Source organism: Myzus persicae, unplaced genomic scaffold (assembly GCF_001856785.1).
Source record: "Myzus persicae strain clone G006 unplaced genomic scaffold, MPER_G0061.0, whole genome shotgun sequence".
Lineage (NCBI taxonomy): Eukaryota > Metazoa > Arthropoda > Insecta > Hemiptera > Aphididae > Myzus > Myzus persicae.
Window position 1 is genome coordinate 46025 of NW_019104007.1, and position 21919 is coordinate 67943.

Below are 21919 nucleotides of genomic sequence, written 5' to 3' on the forward strand. Positions count from 1 at the left end.
GAGTGCGCGATCTTGGTGTACACTGCACATGCGCATTAGAATTTTTCGAATTCACAATAAATGTTATTATATCCATTTGGATACGACAACAACCAGGTGTAAGTTCAGAATTTTAATTTGAGGGGCCCGGTCTGATCAAAGTGTATTAACATCGTCTCACAGTAAAACAAAACAATTATATTTAATGTCTCATCATAAATAAACATTTATCACAATGTATATTAAGGTAATTTTATACCAGCAGCCCACCCATAAATAAGCCCCTGACTGCAATCATTCTATCACGAACTCTATAATATATTCGCATGATATCTATGGTAGGTTTATCACACGACGATGACCATCGATAGTCTCTTATACTAGTAAGTAGTAATATTTCTACCCCGAAGTCTATGATCGAAGGCTTTCTAATACTAACACAGCCGTCTTACTATAACTACCGAATTTGTCGTCACACAAGTACTGAAGTACATGTCTTATATTATTATTTTTATTTATTATTATTACCATTATACTCTGTGAATATGGTTGCCACAGACTGCCGGGCAAAATATGGTTACGGTATTCCGCAGGAGGAAACAGCTGGGAATGCACAAACACATATTGTATAGCGTCAGAGCGTTGCCAGTTCGCGTCGACCCTTTTTTGGTACCTACCTATATATACCTAATTGGCCACATTTTAATTGGGGTCACAATCAAAGTGGTTAATTTCCATAAACATCACGAAACTCGGTACTTACGGTCCCCGAGCACATATTTTCGTTCACCTATAGGTATATACCATAATATACATAGTGATTCGCCAATCACTCTCATCTCGGTTGTATCCTTTAGTAATTATGCATAACGTGAGATTGAATAGACACGTATTTTTTTGAAATTTTTAAATAAAAGCTAAGATCATAGTACGTTCAGAGTCAGACACTACTTTATTATGCTGTTATCTTAAACGCTATGTGACAAACTTATTTTATCTCTAATATTTTTTTTTTGAAAAATCATAATTTGAATAGACTTACCTTGGGTTAATTACTTTGCTCAACTGATCGTTTGTGTTTTTTTGGCTGAGACGGCATGGAATACTTTAACGTTGAAAAACGGTCAGCTAGTCAAACAATTTTGAAAACCACTGGATAAATTGGACGCTTGGCCTCGAAATCTCTGTAGGTGTATAATATGTGTTACACCGAACGTTTATTTTAGCAGGTGTGCTATTGGATTGCTTACGCTGCGAACGTCTCCGTTCAAAACCGATAAATGTGTAGCAATAATAATAATTTAAAGACACTGTAACGAGGTCGGGCAGACCTTATTACGACATTAGCCGTGCTGCAGGAAAGGATTTCTATTCCTCATATGGAATTGGGGGTTAGAGCACTTGTGTATGAGGTTTTTATCGATAAAAAGAACTCGTTTGGCTTACAAATCTAGACAAATTATCAGTATAATATAGGTATACTTATTACTCTATCGGAAGATGGCTGTTAATAATACTGTATCTGTCCGCTCATGTCGATGGTGACCCTGAGCAACTGACAGCTGTTCGTCATTTTTTATAACAAGTACTATTACGTCAAAGTTGTATTAGGTGCATAATTTATTTATAGGGTGTAACAAAAGTTAGGAAACATTTTTAATTTAACACTCTCTAGGCAACAACATTGATCGTCCGTATAGTTACACGTGACACGACATTTTGGGATATACGCTCGCAATTCATTAGTATAGACATTTACATAAAAATAATAATAATAATATATAGGTCACGAGTGAAAATACACTTTAAACATAATAATTATTGTTGTTGTTCAACGCTCACCGTCATAAAGCATATTATTATTATTTTATGCACATACGTTATAATAAAAAATATGTATATATACGCAGTGAGAATTGCAGGGTGTAGGTATAACTACTATCACATTCAAAAAGTTCTGAGAACCTTTTCTATTGTCCCACTGCCGACGCCGCCGCGACTGTTATTACCGCTGTTTTCGTATTTCCCAAGCTTAGTACCAAACACATTTCACCTAGGTACGTACCGTATTTTTATAGTTTATATTATTTAGTTGGCTCAATATAATGGCGCCGTTAAAATAATTATACAGTTAAAGAAAAAAATAATACAAAACAATATTCTAGCAATTATTTTGAAAACTACCATTATGCGCAGAACTCGCAAACGTAATAATATATTTCAGTCAAACTTTCTTTTTTTTTTTTTGGTAACCCGTTTAATATAATAGGACGAAAATAAATCATCGCAAATGTATATTATTAAAATATCAAAAACTAAGCGTATAATATATAATATAATATTATATTGTTTTTAATTATATTTCTTGCCGAATCCTAGTTGAATTTATTCATTTAGTTTTCAATTTTAGACGTCTTATAGTATCACATTTGTCACATTCTTCAGAGTATATTTTAATAAAATACATAACTTTTATACGAAATATATTCGTTTACTGACGGGCTCTTTTAAATTATTAAAAGTTTTGGTACAATATTGCTACTCGACTATTTCGTTTATTTTGCAAATAGAAATACCAATAATAATTCACTTCAAATATTAGTATAACATTATTTATTGTTGATATTATTATTGGAATAAATGATTCTGTTAATTTAATTAAAATATTCATAACTTACATTTTAAATAATAATTAATATTTACTGTTTTTTCTGAGATGCAAATGCGTATCAAAATGTCGAAGTTTATTTCATAATTAATTGCTATTAAGCCAAAATCAAAAGTTACTTACTTTTTAACGACTAACATCATGTAGCTTATTTCACCTTCGAAATGTCAACGTTTCATTAAACTCTAAATATGTAATTATTTTAGAAAATTTAATTTCAAAACACTTTTTTCTAAAAAAAAATCTTTCATTAAACTATACGATTTTATAGTCGTCATAGTCAAAATAAATGAGAGTTGTGTAAATAACATTATAATAATTAATTTGCATTTCAAAATCAATTCAATCAATTAACTTAACGTTTAAACTTTTACGTATTTAATACACCTACTTACATTGTAGGTGACAGTAAAAATTGGAAAATACTGAACAATAGATACGTTCAAGTTAAATAGAGCGTTTATATTGTTCCCAAAATATATTTAACATTTTACTTTTATATTATATTTTAGTCGATTGTTAATTATTGCTAGCAAAACAAACTAAATCTTTAAATTGAAGTGGCGATAAACAAAATACATAATATTTTAAACATTGGTAACCATCCTTAAGCGTAATACTTTTTATTTTTCTGTTCATTGGTAATTTACAAAAAAAAAAATGTTCATAAATTAACAAAAATTGTTTCGTTTATTTACCAAAAAGTACGTTTAGAAATCTTGATAAGGATGATTAACGTTCGGTAAGAATAACGACTAATATTTATACTTGTATTTATGGTGGTAGGCAGTTAAGGTGCGTAGTTTATACCCTTAAATAATTTGTAGTTACATGTATTCGAAAGCGACGCGTATACAAACATAATAATATTAGTATTTGTGTACGAATTGTATTAATTAATTATTTTCTTACTTCATCCTTGGAAATGCTGCACATAATATTATAAAGATCATTTTAGTATGTTAATCGCTTCCAAATCAAAAGAATCAATTTGTTTCATAACTTGGCCTTTGCAAGTTTTGTACAAATTAAACTTTGTCAGTAAATTTGCCAAACAAAACTTTGAATGCATTTTTATCACCTAGACGTACAAGAATAAAATAAAATAAGCCAAAAGTCTTCGAAATGCGAATCATTCTCTTGTATGGGAGAAAATAACAATAAGAATAAAATATTAAATTTTTTTCACATTGCGACACAAACGACAGTAATCTACCCAGGGATGTACCTAAATTGACTATCCAAAGCGCCGTCTTATCGTACAAAGAACACAACAACAACACAATACGATTATAATATGATTATTTATATGCATCAATGATTTATTCAATACAAACATTAAATCATAACAAATAGCATTGGCATCTTCTCTGAAGTTTATTCACCTATCTAAGTAATTTTCGGTTAACGATTATTCAAAAGTCGAATAGATATTAATATATATATAATAATATGTATTATTAATATTTTTATTAATTAGTGTACATTTTTAGTTGAATATATATTATATTATACAATGTAATAATATTAATAAAGTCGTCAAAATGCAAAACTTTATAATAACCGATAAAATACTCTATGGTTTTTTTTTTCTAAAATATTTCTATATATACAACATAATACATAAATATTTATACGAAGATAGTTTTTGGATTCCAAAATAACGAGTCTTAAAAATGTTACAAATTTACATACAACGAAAATCAACGAAATCACTATAATGCGGTCGTTTATTTTGGTATTCGGGTTTTTGATTTTTATATGGTTATCTCATCCATACGCTGACCATTATCACAATCAATAACGAATAAGAAGACGTGTGTGATGCACCTGAAAAAAAATCAAAAAAACATATCATTAAACTCGATCGACCAAGCACCAAGCCGTAATAACCGTACAATAATATCACTTTGTCGTTAATTATTTATAAAAATAATCAGTAAGCTGTTGTCCTCGCAAAGCCAATAATAGTATTATTGATCACGTAAAAAATAACTACGAATTGTTAAATATCGTCATTAAATTACTCCGACACCGGTGCGGGAATTAAACTATGGTCTGCAGTGAGTTTTAATTCCCCAACTATCGTGTCGTTTTGCACCATTCAGTATGTACTTAATCGTGAATGGCGGGGGATGGTTAAGCGCATTACAAGAGTCAAATATACTATACTTATACCCCTCGAAAATATACGGGTTTTTGCCGTCTTTAAATGAGATTAAAATTCGAAATCTTTAATTATGGAATGGATTATAAAAGCGGTGACACGATGACCGAGATACGTGGATGTGGTTATAGCATTCGGTAGTAATTGCCTGTACCTCGTACTTGCCTGTTACTGCTGATATGGAACTTAAATGTAATGGGCATTAAATAACATTATATTTTAATTTCATTATTAGATGTAAGCCAATCGGATTGACAAGTTTTCATTAGGTTAGGTCATCTGTGCTGGGTATTAATATTATTATTTTAATTTATAGGCTATTTATGATTGTTATAAAATTTCCGATTAGATCAATATTACAGCATACAGCATACAGCATAACATAAATCATCATTGAAAATTTAAAGAGAGGTATAATATTTACCTACGTAATAAGTATTTTAAATTAATATAGCAATATATGTCATAATATAAATGTAGGTACTTAAATAAATAATTAGTTTGAAATTACCCTCTGTGTAGTTATCACTTGTATTATAGCAGCATTATCGATTGAAACATAATTCTTAGGATTTTATACATGGTACAATTGATCATAAAAAATTTACAATAAAAAAAATATTTAAAAAAAATTATAAGCATTATATATTATAACATATCATATTTATTTTTTTGAGCTTTATCTTTGGTGACAAGAGCCTTATACTATAAAATATAATAATGCAATTTATTAATTTATATTTAAAATAAAATAAATATTTAATTAATTTGTTTACTGATTATAATCAATATTTATATTTAAAAAATATTAACTACCTAATTATTATATTTTATTGATAATAATATTTAATATTTTTAATCTTTCTTTTTGGTTTTCCAATCAAGAAATTTGTCATAATAATAATTCTAACTTGTTTACGAATTTATATTTAAAAAAACTGTGTTACCGTTCAAAACTGTAATTAAAATGATTTTGATCATAAAAATATTTCACGCCTATAGACATCAAAAAGAGTGGAAAGTTCTATTTATTTAATTAGTGTACTTCATTATGACGTAAATTTTCAATATTAAGAAATTTATTTTATCATTATAATTTAAAATAATCATCCTAACTTATTCAACCGTTTATATCGAAAAAACGCGTTTGCCATTCAAAACTACAATGATTACAATTTTTTTTTAGTAAAAGCTCTCACGTCTGTACATATAAAGTGTAAAACATTTTATTTATTAAATTCGAGTATTTTATTTGCATATTGCTTATAGGTATATTTTAAACATTAAGGCTTTAACAAAACCAATTCTTTTTTCCCGAGTTTTTGTTGGTTTCAAGTTTTTAAGTTTTTATTCATTATAATTTAACCATAAAAAGTCATATTGTAAAAGAATTGTCGTAGTTATCTTTTTCCCCTGTTAACTCGTTTGTAAAGTACATTTATTTAAAATAATTGGTTTTAGGACGCATATTTTCGGCAAATCGTCCTTGACAAGCATGACAAAGTCCCAAACAGTTTCATATCTTGTAGTATAGTCTCTGCATGATACCAAACCAAAATGAGGAAAACGTTTCCTGGTAACAATTTTGATTATACAATCACAAACATAATGAAAACATAACGGTAGTTATAATATGCAGTGAATAAAAATATTATTTTCAATATACTTGCAACAACTATATCATTTTTAATTATTTAACTAATATTTTTTATGTCTCGTCAATCAGATATTTTGACGTTACGTGTATAACTTTTGATTATTTATACGCACACATCGTAATTATTGCATTTTTTTTTTTTATGTACAATATTGACTGTCATGCAAGTTTATACATGCCATTGAAAAAATTGTATAAAATTAAAAATAAAACAGCATTTGAACTTTATTGACGAACGCGGAACGACTATGATAATAAAGTAAGAATTTTTTTCCTGAACTTCATAATAGTTTTACTTATATGCTGTGGATAGCGACACTCACTTATAGACCACTTCTGATATAATATGCAATGAAAAAAAAATGTTAAATAAAATATAAACTTTCAAACGGAATGTTACAAAACGTGAACTTTATTGATGGACGATTACGATAATAAAATAAAGACCGAAAGTGAAATTCCATATAATATTTATGCCGAATTAAATATTTAAATGTATGAAGGGAGCGACCGAATTAATAACAGCAGCCGCGTAATAATTACGTTTTCACATAAAAAAAACACAAAAATGTAGTTTTGTATCTAGAAACACTGCTGTAATTATCCCTATAATAATAATAATAATAATATACACTCGCATAAATTATAAAGCATATATATAATATCTATGTGTGTATATGTATATGGGTTAGGAAGTGCCGACGAATATGCAAATGTCGGAATGGCATGTATATATGTATAAATGTTTGTGCGACACGTTTTATGTTACTGCTGCAGCAAAGGCGGTGTTCGAGAAATCATTTTTACCGTTTTATTTTCATCACCAACGACTGCAGCCTCTACGTATTATGGTCGTGGTGAAAATGAATACATATATATATCTTTATATATATATATACACGATGAAACAATAAAATAGCTGTAATATATTATATACATATAAAAAAAAAAAAACAGATCGAGAGTAACTGTTACGGGCGATAGGTTTTTGTCAATACATAAGTCGTCGTCGTGTTTTATACATTATCTCCGTGAGTACCATTCTACTACCTAGGTAGAGGTATGTATAAAACGTACATAAAACACACGCGCGGAGTCATACGCGTTGAATAGGTATAGAGTTCGAAACGTTTTGGCGAAATGATGTGCGCGTTTACTGGCTTTTTTTTTTGATTCTTAATACGAAATGCGTTTTCTGCGAGATCCTTTATTAGTAGACCCAACGAAAGTGTGTCATCAGATAAAAAAAAGAAAAGAAAAGAAAAAACCACACGAAATAAATGGCGACTATCACGCGCGCGTGTCGTTTCACGCCGTCGCGTCGTCGCTACCCATACGTACTATTTATATATAGGTATATTACACACATATATTATATCATCCTCATTCGGATTTTATTTTTCCATTCTTTCCCCTGCAGTTTTCATGGAAATAACCTTTCGTTATTTCGTTTTGACATATATCCACGCGGCGGTGGGTCTTATAATTCTATATACTCCCGCAGGGATCGATTTTCGCAGTATTTTCGACACGTGCCTATATGCTATGGGTAGGTAGGTGCCTAACACTCGGATATAATATGTATGCGCTTGGAGATGAAAAAAAAAACTGCAAATTCTGCAGGATTTTTCGGGGCTTGTCTCCATCCGGGCGCTTTTATATTTAAGGGAGGCAGTCACGATGAATCATTGCACTCCGAAAACGATTCTGCACAGAACCCGGTTTATCGTCTATTTGACGTCTCGTCGATTATTCTATCTAAGAGCGGTAGGCACTGCGGTGAGGTCCCCGTGAAAATGTTCAATACATTATGTATAAAATAAGCTCGCCGAGATTGAAAAGTGTTTTAAGTCCGTTCCGAGTGTGTGAATTGTGTAAAAAAAAAAGAAACCTGTTGCTAAAACCCGGTGTATATAAATAGCTGGTTGGTGGATTTTCAAACACAATAAAACGTCTTCGTCTCAAAGGCCGTAAAGGTATAAATATATTATTATCTGAGAGTGTGGTAAATACAGGGTGGCTCGCCGAGTTTCCCGTTTTCTCATATAAAACACTAACCGAATGAAATCACCGTGAGTCACACACTATTTATACTACCCACTACGAGTAGTTTCGCTTTGTACCCAGTATATTATCTGCACTGGGTAAATCGATGGTATTATAGTGCACAGACATGGTAAGTGACATTTTATAAAATGTTCCGGGCAAGAATTGGAAATTGTTTACCCTCATAAAATACAGTATTTATTTCAAACAACGACGTTATCTATTGGATTAAATATTAACCATACGCCTACAAACGTGTACAATGTGTGTATAGTATATTATGAAACAAAATATGGGGAATCGTATGAAAAGCTTAACTTTCAAATTTCTGCTAAAAATGTCACTCTTAGATATTAACACGTCTGCGTAATATACATTTTATTTACTAAATTGTGAGTGAATCACAGACCAACGATCGCAGAAATCAACAACATCAAAAGTCGAATGAAGTCTCCTTAACACTCGATGACGGAATTCACTAAGGTAGCTGGACCCAAGGGCCGGACGAGGTGGTGCAGTTTTCAATTAAATTAGAGTGAGTATTCCTTATAATATAGGTCTGCGACGTTGTTGCGTTACATAGGGATATTGTTACGAAATCATAGACCGTAATCAATCTAATGGCCGCGAGTGACGGCCGTTTTCATTTATTCAAAGATATCTGTGAGCCACAGCCACCAGATTTAGCCGAGTCACACAGTGTTTAGGGCCTGATTGCATATGATCTAAAATAAAAAGTGAATTGTATAGGTACAATGTTTAACTGATTTCGGTTGAAAACGTCATTTCCCGCATCATTTCACTATACATTTTATATTCTCAGACTCTCAGTTGTGGGCGACCGCGGGCCAACGATCGTGGCAGTTATCGTCAGAACAACAGTGAATGTCGAGTTGGGTCGCCGCGCCTTCCGCGATGACGGAATTCGCTGAGATAGCTGGCCACAGGGGGAGGGGGGGCGATGTCGCGCAGTTTTCGATTAGAACGGAGTGCGTATTCCTTATAATAGGTCTGCGACGTCGTTGCGTTACGGAGATGTCGGCCGAGTTGCTGTGTGATATATGCGATAGCAGCAGCTCACAAACACACGCACGAAAGTGCGGTATAGTTTACGTATTATATAATATATATATGTATATAGCATAAAACAGACCATCGAGCAAATAAATTGCCTTCCACGCGACTGGAGACCATTACATTACAACGACGCGAAGAATGTGCCCTTAATCCCCCGTAAACCCATTTTACACTACATTTTTCACCCGCTCGCTGGTCGAGAAAGTCTATGTGTGTGTAGTATAAAGTGTACGCACTCTCTCCCCCCCCCCTCTCCGTGCTCCTCCTGCTCCCTTAGACCGACAGATTTTTCTTGGCGCGCAGATTTTTATTTTCCTTTCCCCGACCTTATTCCTGGCAGACCGCGCCCACGTCACCGGGACCAGTCGACAGTGGGCGTCTTACAATATAATAATAACAGTTATAATAATAACAACAATAATAATCGGACGATACATATATATTAACGTTTCATCCGTGCATGTATGTATTGCGTGTCGCCATATTTACCTGTAGACGAAAACGTGCCCAGAATCGAAGCCAGGCGAGGTTTCTCCTCGTCCAGCACCGTCTCGGCCGACGTTTTGAACACTCCATACAGCTCGGCCACGCAGCGGATACGCATTTTGCCCACTTTGAAACTGTTCACCTCCAGTTCGAGCCCCACCGTGTTCGTCGACCGCCACGCGTCGTCTGATGCCGGCAGACCCGACGACGACGTCGAAGACCGGCCGTAACTCGAGTTCATCTGTAACCACACCGCACCACACACGACCGCAATGTTTATTATGGTTTAATAATAATAACAACAACAACAACAACAACAACAATATAAACGTCGATAATATTATTTATTATCGCGTGTGCGTTACACGCACTAATAATTATATTATGCAGGTGGGGAATGTGTGATTATATCACGTGCGCGCCAATCGATCATCGATATAGGTACCTATATATACGAGCCGCCGCTGCGGCTGTCATTCGCGATGCTATTAATTACACGTCGTTGCTGTGTAATTATAACACCATACGCATCGTGTACAATATACAGAGGTACCATAATAATATCACGGTAGTCATAATACCACGTAATTCGTATGCCGAAGCTTCCGTAAGCCGTTAGAAATATCATCATCTCGTATCGGCCACGGTGTGTACCGCTAGTGTTATTTGATGCGGACGATAACACTGACCATATTTATGACTGCCTAAGGATTTTTCTAATTTTTCGAACAGGTACTGCAAATTAATATTCGAATCGTCACTATAAATGCATAGTTTTATTATTTTGGTTTTCCATTATTTACATGAAAATTCGTGATTTTACAAGCACAGAGAACCAACCGTAGGTACTACGAAAATATTCAGTGATCGTTCAATATGGTATGTATTTATGGGTAATAAATAAAATATTAATTTTTTAAACCTATACAAGAAAATTGGCATTTATTTACAAAATTCTGGAATGAAAAAATATATTTTTTTCAAATTATTAAAGTGAACGTCTACAAACAAAAAAGCCATAACAAATTGAGCCAGAAAAAATAACCACTGACGGAGTCTGATACACTGTGCGATATCCATATCGCGGACCACATACGAATTTTTTCTCCGTGTTCTCGTGGTCCAAGTGTGCGTGTCCTATATTTCATATTATTTATTGTATTCCCGTGACCTATATAATACAATATTAGCTACCTTCGAGTATCGTATACAGGTACATATAGGTACAAAACGTTGTATGTCGTAGTGTTCTGGGCGCCGAGCGCGGTCCCCGCGAGGGAGATATGGGTTTTCATATAAATTTTCTGATATCAAAAGCAATTTAAATGGCTAACAAATTATTTATGGTCAGGACGACGAAAAAAAGCGAAATTCATACATTCACAATATTATAATATATTACTACGACGCGTTTATTGCCCTCTTGGTACTCGAACGCGTTTCAAATGCACGTGCGTTTTGACGTTTATGGCGGACATTTGTATAAATATATATATAAGATACCGCGTATTCGGACATATTTCACAGTCGGGTCTATATACTTTTCACATTGATATCGGATGCTGAATTTACAAAGTTCTTATCTGCCGATTTAAATTGTACTTTTGCTCTTTCAATGCCACGGAGGCGCGCAAAAAAGTCACGCCACTTTACATTGTATTGTGTCTTAACCGGGGACGTTTAAAAAAATAATAACAAACGAGGTAATAGCAATCGATACGTCTGCTCAGGAAAACAACAAAGTTTTAACGATATTTCTTTTCTTTTGCGTATCTGACAATATTATTATTATATATAGGTATAAATCGCAAACGAGTTTTCGTTTTGTTCATGGGCAATTGTGTTTTATTAGCTCCGTTAATTTGTTTATTGTGTACTCTTAAAATTTGATACTGTCGATAAATGCTCGTGACTATTGTATAAGTTTTTACAAATGAACGAACGTAGTCGTGGTATTTTACAACACAATAATGATATATTTTAAGCATTATTCTTATTAATTTTAAATTTAATTTCATGCTTGTAGCACGGGGGCGGGGATCGAAAAATAATACTAAAAACAAAACCTCATTAGTATAACTGATTATTAGAAACTAATATTATAATAAATGTACCAGAAAACAGAATATATTATGTCGATTTACAACAAAAATGCTAGTAGGGTTAGATACCTACTTTATGTTTTCCATTATGCTACATGGTGATGGTAATGTATTTTTTAAATTATTTGAGTGCAGACTGCAGATAAAATACACATTATCCATGTTTGAAATGTGTTTTTTAATGATCTCTCAAAGATTCCCTTTGATGTGCGCATATTATTATTCTGCGGGATCGTACCTAATAAGCAAACACATTATTGTGAGCCAAGAAAAACGGATATTTTCTATCATCCAATGTTATATATTTTAATAACATATTATTATTTACATCAAACCCGCTAGAGACGATAGAGTAACGAAGAATAATAAAACACAAAGACAAATACATTTATATGTGACATTAAGCCGATTTGATGTACAAATAAAGTCAGTGTTTTCAATTAATATTAATAGTTTGGCGTATTGACAATATTTAATTATCATTCCAGACACACATTTTTTTACAATCATTCATTTAATAATTATTAATCCCGTCGAATATGGACACTCATATTGCGCCCAAGTTTGTAATAAATTTTAATTGGGCAGTATAACCTTTTCAACTTTAAACGACAATTTATGGTGAAAAATTCAATGATATATTATTTTATGTATCCTAATAAACACGAGGGGTAGGAGTGGGAAGAGGGTAAGGGTACGAAAACAGAACAGCAGGTATATACGCGTTCCCTCGGATTTTCTGCGGTCCTGACCATGTTACAAGATAATAATAGTGAATATAAATTATAAATGACAGTTTAGGTATAATGTCCTAGAAATCTACCTCGTAAATTTTAAGTGATTTTGTTTCCAGTGAAAAACAAACTTATATTGTAATACATTATAATAATATATATTATACATGGACATTATTATAATTGTGAGTTAAAAAGTTTTGAGTTCACGCATTTTTTTTTAATTCGAGCCGGCGTAATAAATACGTTGTTGAAAAACTAGAATACATTTCTGTGTTAAAGTTAAATTAATTACGCTCGGGTAATCTTTGTAAAATGTAGACGCTTCCGAGTACAACACCAAGGTTAACTTAATGTGTACCTATTTAAATTTTAAAGTTACATTTTCCAGAAACTATTATAAAATTACTGTCTAACACCAGGCCCACCAGATCGATAGTAAATATAAACAGTATTGTAAATACAGATATACCATTTTAAAGCCCTACTCAGAAGCACTTAGCTCGTACAAAATATAGTATAGTATATTAAATGGACTTTTGAAAAATATACCTATTGTGCAAAAATGAAAAATATAATAAAAACCGATTTTTTTATTCTGGATAATAATTTTATAATTTAGAAAACTTGAACTTCACAATACGTCTTGTACCCTTGTCGGTATGAATTTGACGTGAACTTTAGGGCTGTTCCATTTAAAACTGTATTTACTTTTTGTTGAATATAATAACATAGGTATAATAATAATAATAATGTGTTTATAATATAATTAAAAATTCCTATTTAAAACCACATAACGACTTTTACAATACATCCACACAATAATGTGATAAAATAATTACTAATAATATATCGTATAGTAATAATTAAACTGTACTGTTTTAATACATACTAAAGCTGCTAGCTCGAGCCGTTTACTGCTCAAAACCCACTTTTTTCTCGGTATTTTAACTCAATTGTACAAGCAACTTTGAACACAATTAAGACTTTGTATAATCGGCTAATGTTGAACGTGAGGGGCAGCTCAATGTTGGGTGAAATGCGAGTGAAACTTTGTACGACCAAATGCATTGGGTTAGCGCACTTAAAGTTTATAACGCAACAACTGCACATTCTCCCGGCAGTTTACTGCACGACCAGTTGAACAAAATAAATAAATTGGTTAAGCATCATTCAATATAATATATTATTAAGATACATAATAATATGCGTTGTTTTATACATATATATATACAATATAAATAGGTATTATATAAATAATAGTAATAATAATTAGGGCCCCCGTGACGATTACTTTTGCGTCTTTTTTTAGAATATTATTGACGATAATTTCCTAGTTCAAAATATGTTTCAATGACATAAAACTAGTTTTGAAATTGAAATTTTAATCAAAATCACGCAAGTGTATAAATTGCAATTTTATAGTTTTATGAACGTTCCTTTTTAAGTTTTTACTATTTAGGTCATTAACATAATATAAAATATTTTTTGTGTTTTTGTATTATAAATTAATTATTTATGGCATTTTTATTCTTTTTATTGGGCATCAACATTTGGGCCCTAATAAGTAAATTATTAAATAAATTATATGTGACGAAGAAATATAAAATTAGAACACAACGGCGTCCTTACTTCACTATAATATTATGATGTTTGTTCGTATTCTGCACTATTAGTCTGAAATTAAACGAAACCTTTGACAAAACTATCAATGTTGAATATTATAAAAAATGATGAAATTTGAAATACTAATACTTACAACCGTATTCCGACGGGAAATCAACGTAGGTACATTAACAATGACGGTCTAATAAATAATGGCTTCATTACGATGAAATATTGTAGTAAATAGAGTTGGTACCTACCTGTATTTAATTAATTTAAAAATCTATTTTTTTAAAAAAAAGGTAGTTTTAAGGTGTTTATAATGCGATAAACAAAGATCATTAGTATATGAAAATAGATTATTATATTAGCTGTTACGATTGTAACTATCGCGTTTTACTATTGTTATGGGGCCCGGACTTTTTTTGAAAATACTTATTTTAATAGTTTTAGTAGTTGTACTACATCGAATTTGAATTTTTCACTGGGTATTTATAGTATAATATCATTACTACAAATAATTTATTATAATTTATTATAATATTATGAAATAATGTGTATTATAATGAAATAACTTCATTTACATAATATATGAATATTAAGAGCAATATTATAAATTTAATATTTTTCTAAAAACATTGTCATATTTTACAATTTAATGAAAAGAAGATCTAGATTGGGGATCTGACCAACGCATCTCATAACTTGTGTACAAGAGAACACGCCCTTCGATGAGCATGTCTTCCTGCAACACGAAATATCGTTAGAAAATATATTATTTTTGTGTTATATTATTTTGATTATTATATGAGGTATTATTTTAAGTAATATTAAAACAATAGCATTTGCGACACAGATGATCATTGCTGATATAATATTATTATATAAGTCCATGTGCAATACATTATTATTGCCGTGGCATGGAAACGCAAAACAGTATATATGTATTATGTAGCTAAGAGAAAATAAAATTAGACGGAACAAAATAATACCGAACCAAATCGAAAGCTATATATAATTATCAATACGTGACTTTTAACTTTTTGTTTTCCTAGCAAGCATAAATCAAATATTATTATTTACCTCCGCACGTACACATAGGACCCCGGGATCTGTTATTATTTTCGATACGAAAAAAAAAAACAAAAAAATACTTCTCACAATATCACCCGGCGTGAGGGGAAGTCATTTTATTTTCGATTCCGTACGTGATTTAAATAAATGCGAATTCAAACAATACAATATACGTTGAGCATATTTCGCATTAAATGAATCGCACCAACTCGTGGATCAAAAATTAAATCCAATCACTATTTAACAGCAATCCATTAATCAAAATACATGAACAATATATAAATTAATTATTATATTCGAATACTGTTTGGGCACCATAATAATATATTAACGGAAATTATTGAAACGATAGGATGTAAGTGTTATAAATAATAAATATATATTATTTTTAAAGTGATGTTATATTATGTTTTCGTTTCAGGTTAACTATAATTTATATTTCATTACTCATTTTTAATTCGACTAACGAAATATGTTCGTACTTAAAAGGGCAACGCGAATCCGGTAAAGTTGAGTTATTAGAATCCGATGAAATGCGATATATTAACGATTCTAAAAATACGAATAAAGAAGAAAAATAACTAAATCCTTAGCACATTTTAACGAATATAAATTGAACGACATATTGGTGTACTGGCGACATAGGTATATTTAGCAATATCGTGTAAAATTGGGAGGAGTTAACGAAAAGCATCTGAAAATAGAATCATCTTCTAGATAAAATAGTTTTTAAAAATCAAATTAACGTAGAAACACTGGAAACTAAATGTTTTTTATCTGTTAAATTTAACATATTTTAATATTATAAAAACAATGAAATGTTATAATACTATATTAATTAGTACATTACCTATGTATTATTGGCCTTCCCCAGTTAATATTAGACATAATACCGTATTTTATTTCGCACTGAGTAATCGTAATTTTGTTTGCAAAAGTCCCATCAGTAGAATTTTACATTACAGTATCGAACATCTATCTGATTTTGATTGTTTCAATAGTTCTAAGTTGAAAACTTGTTATTTGTTTTTTAGTTTATTTCTTTATGTTATTTCCAACTTATATGTTATATAATATGTACCCTGGTGCATGAGAGTTGCTATCTATAAATAAATAATACATTAACTACAATTGTTACACATGTAATTTCGTAAGGTTTAATAAATATAAGCTTTAAATTACAAAAAGACGATATTTTAAATCTTCAAAAAACCATATTTACATCAACAAAGACAGTGTAGCTATACCTTTGATATGGTCGCATAGAACACTATTGCGAATTTCAGGAAGGTCGATCACACGCGCTGAAAATTATATTGTGCTCTAACGGAAGTATCACAAACTCGGACGTTAAAAAATAATAAATTATCCATTTGACGTCATCACTTTTTTTTTTATTCGGAATGTGCTCGCGAGGCGTACACAGCGTGACGGGAATTCTGAAGTACACTAAGTATTATAATACTACAGTGAAACCTCCAAATACCGGACACGCTCTGTCACAAAAATTTCATCTACTATTCGGTGGTTTCCACTATTCAGAAAGAGGTTCAGATTGAAGAAAGTTCGTAATTGGTTCCCAAGAAAACGTTCGCTGTTTGGAAGTGGCCGTCAGGGGAGGTTTCACTGCATATTATGCGTATGTATGCTGGGTATTGAAATGTCTCTACTCTTGGGTTACGATATCAATACCTACCTACTTAAAAAGCTAAAGTTGGCTCAGAATTGAAATGTTTGTGGTGATCCTGAACCCACGAGCCACGCGAAGATAAAACGACGAGAAATTAAAGTTTACGCGTGGTGCGTTTCAATTGTAGATTACAACTACAGAGATATATTGAAACAAAACAAAGAAAGTAAATTTCATTAGAGTATGCGTTAAACGAAATCGAAAAATACTTACCTAGGTAACAAATAGTAATACCTATTCTCTACGACTACGTCACAACATTGTGTACACTAACCTAACCTAATGTACCTACTTCGAATTAATATGACGTATCGGCGTAATACCTATAAATTTACTGTTGTTATTGTTTTTACAAATCGTGAATCGTCGATCCGTTGGACTGCAGCAGTTCTCAAACGGTTGTAAGCAGAATGGCGAGCGGTAGTAGTACAGAACATTAATTAATTAATGGGTACTTTTATTAATATTTATAAATGATCTGATATTATTTTTTTTTGTTTTTTGGGCACTAAATATATCGGTAAATGTGCCTAAATTATTATTGTCGATCTTTTATAAATTATAGTGCACATGAGTACATGACTACATGAGTGGTACTCCAAAAAAAAAAAGTTTCAGAATATCTGTGCTCTAGCCATGTAGTCGTTCGCTTATAAAATACTAATAATATAATCTCGTTCGAGCTCGGCGTGGGTGGGTGGGTATTTATTTAAAAAATAATATGCTAACCCTCGTACAGTATATAAATATTTTACGCTGTACTCAGGTACGTCGGATTCAAACATGTGCCTCGGCCGAACTAATTCCCATATTATCGTCGATATAGGTACTTTTTATAACTTATGATGCGGCGTAATGGGTTAGGTTGGCATATTATATAACCCCACTCGTCCTGTTCAGTGTATGACTAGTCCTGGTGTGTGTGTGTGTGTGTGTGTGTGTGTGTGTGTGTGTGTGTGTGTGTGTGTGTGTGTGTATGCTAAAGGCGTAGACACAGCTCAGCGTTTGATACTTGTTCGAAATTTCTCTTACACGTCTAAAACACGAAATAGTAAATTTGTTTGTACACATACGGTTTTACTCTATACGAGAACACTTTAGTATTTCAATAAATGCGGTAGAGTTCAAGTGCCCTTCAGACGGCGCTATTCACTCTTCAATGCATGTGTATAGTATATTATATTCATTTAATACGAACGTCTATTTTAAACTATTATTTGGAAAATAAAGTTTATCCGGTACGGTTGGGTTAGGTATATAAGCGTAGGTGGGTAAGTAGTGTTTGCCCGTTAACAGCCAGAGGAGCACTATAATACATAAATCATTATTGTGTTCTTGGGCGTTATTGTTTTTATTTTAATTCGACACAATGCACTGCGCATCGTTTCAGTTGATTTCTCTCTACAATGCCTGAATTCAGATCGGTAACAGTAGCAGCGATCATATAAACGCTATAATGAGAACGGTAAACTCGCTAAATTGATTAACATCGTCTTAAACAATTATTATGACATCGCGACAAATAGAATGCATCAACCGCCGTCGACTTTTTAATTTTTTTTTAGTATTATTAGTTACATTGTCGTGGGTCATTATTATCCGTACTACGATATAATAGTACGCATTGCTCTCGTTCGAATCACCAACTTTAATTCGCAATCTCTTAATTCCTAGAGGATATTTAATTCATTATGACATATTCATTATCCCACTTTGTGAAAGTTTAAATGCAGTCAAATTTAATTCCTCTATATTGCCCAACTTAATAATTATTAACCACCGCTACGGTAATATGATTGTAAAAGTTTAGTTGACAAAACACTATTCGTCCCTCACACTTGAATAAATGTATTAGAATTATTTTGAAGGACTGTTAATTAATATATATTATAATGTATTATTTTAATTTAACACCAACAGTACCATATTATATTATAATGAAACATTGCATCATGCTATTATTTAGATATTTGTAACTTTAATAATAGTACGAAAATTATATCGCATATTATTTTTTTATGATTTGATTTGTGCATATTTATTTATAGTTGGCTATTGGAGACTGTGTTTATAAATTAAATTTAAAAAAAAAATCAAAAATAATGTTAAGACATATCAGGCAAGTGCATCGGTATCATAATTGAATATAATGTCAAATATATCAATTAATAATAATTGCAATATACACACTGCAATATCGATTCATTGATTTTGATATACGTGAACATAATTTGAACAACGTAGATCAAGTATATGGGTGCAAAAAAAAAGTGAAAGTAAATAACAATAAATCTTATGAATGTTATGACTTATGACACAACATTAATATTATGTACCCGTCTATTGCATAATGTATATAAGATACAAACATACCTTATGTATTGTTTTCTTTGAACTTTAAGTAGATCAAAAATAAGATCTTGGTTATTAAATTGTACTGCAGAAACAGAATTCTATTAAGTTTAAATAAATTATGTTCTATAAGACTCTCGTGAGTAGTAACTTATGTCTTTAAACTTAAAACTTTAAAGTATATCATTTCTGAGAAACCATTATAATTTATTAGCGTTTACCAGTAACAAGAAGTTCACAATAAAATATATATTTAAAGGCTAACCTTGGTGAGGAGCGGCCGAATGCTCAATCTGCAGAAACTCTATGAGTGTACGTACCGGCCGACTAGCTCCCGGATGGGTGACCACCCGGGTTTTTAGCAACAAATACACAGACACGTGTTGCAATCCTATCAACATAAAAACCTACTAAACCTATACAAAAAACTGCCTACCCTACCAGTATACACCCAATGGCCTGTATTGCAGTGGGTTAAAAAAATTAAAATGTACATAATATATATTATGGTATTGGACAATAAAATATGCCTTACTCTACGACGAAAAACTGTCAAAAACGGTTTTTTTTATAAATTTGTTTACAAATTTTAGTGATTTTTAGTATTTTCAGTGCAAATACCCACTCTAACTAGTTATACAAAATCGTAATATTCTTTGAGTAAAAACAATTTTTATTCTCGGGGCGGTTGCTTATAAATTCTTCGAGGTACTTATTATTCAACCTATAACTTACATACTAAACGTAACCAATTAAGTAAGTTGTACTAATTTATCAGTGTTTCGAAATGTTTTATAACCTGAAAAAAGCATGCATAATTCTACGTCGTCATAATTTATAACGGATTTTCTATAATGTCGTTGTAACACTAAAAGTTATGAATTATGGCTGTGGTTTACTCGTGCTAATATATTTAAGTAACATTTCAAATAGTGTGACCAATACAGAACTTTATCGATGTACCCTACGAATAGACATAAAATTATACCTTTGTCATAATATTAGCTACATCGGAGTGCCGTTTTATTTATACTCGATTGTTTTTAATATTGATAAATATTTATGGCGTTATATATTTTACATTTTATAAACACCCACTCCATAGACTTATATCATTTTATAGCTTATAATATATTATATTGTGTGGATGGTATGAATGAGCGGCTGATTGGAAAAAGAGATTACAATAAACTGAAAATATAAAATATTGATTCAGACATAATATTGTACTATAATAATATATATTACACTAGTTTGAAATCATTTAATTTAACTTACTTAATATTATGTCTATTCACAGATGACAAATCCAATTTAAAAATTCGTTTTATGAATATTATAGTCTCTTGGATTCGTTATTAAATTATATAATATATAATATCGTCACGCGCAAAGTTATCAACTACCAGTGTATAGCAATACGCGATAGGCCATCATATCAGATATACAATGTAGCATAATACATGTAGATTAAGTCTGTGTTGGAAAAAACATAACAACCGATGATTATATTATCCGTATAATATAAATTCGAAAATTCAAATAAATATACATTATACATATATTTATTGAATTTTTCAACGCATATAATATTATACGGGTCAATATAATTTAATAATAATAATTTATAAGCCCAATGAATAGTTCAGCTGATAATTTAAACAAAGGCCCGTAAAAAATGTATTATTTAGAATTAGCAACTTTTAGAAGTTCATAATAATGGAGGTAAAGAAAAACTATTGTCTATAATTTTACAGGACTCGTAAGTTGGTGAATTTTCATCTCAATATTTTCAATTTATATTGAATGCTATGGGTAACATAGAAATCCATTTCGAGATAACAGGATTCAAAGTATTATTCAATTTTATTTTGCATAATTAGAGATTTTCGGCATATTTAGCATATTTTGGTATGATCATAGACTTATTTACATTTAAATTGTTATAAATCGTTGTTAACACATTAGTTTTAATATAGGTAGTTACATTTGAAAACATTGAAATACTATCTAGGTAGGAACGCTTTAAAAATATAATCAATACCTACGTAGCCGGTCGAATTATTAAAAATAAGACATTAAAAATAAATAATGTTTGATCTGTTAATTCCAAACGAACGCATGAACAAAAAAATTATTTATTAAAACGAGTAAAAAAATGTTAATAAATTTAAAAATGTAATTGAAATAATATTTATGAGTTTTTACTGCGTAACATTAAAAGTTTTTTTACAGCAAATTTAAGTGCATATTTGAGCATTTTTAGGAGCATAGTTGCTTAC

General features: G+C 31.1%; 1 protein-coding gene across 1 annotated transcript in view; it reads right to left on the bottom strand.

Moving 5' to 3' along the window:
- Positions 1 to 4386: 4386 nt before the first annotated feature.
- LOC111037516 overlaps positions 4387 to 21919 on the bottom strand; it is a 79297-nt gene continuing 61764 nt past the window's right edge. The window contains exons 5-6 of the mRNA XM_022320139.1: positions 10084 to 10321; positions 4387 to 4477 (exon numbers count right to left, since the gene is read on the bottom strand). Of these exons, the coding sequence (XP_022175831.1) occupies positions 4413 to 4477; positions 10084 to 10321 (303 nt within the window). The 3' untranslated portion in view covers positions 4387 to 4412. The remainder of the gene's footprint in view (positions 4478 to 10083; positions 10322 to 21919) is intronic.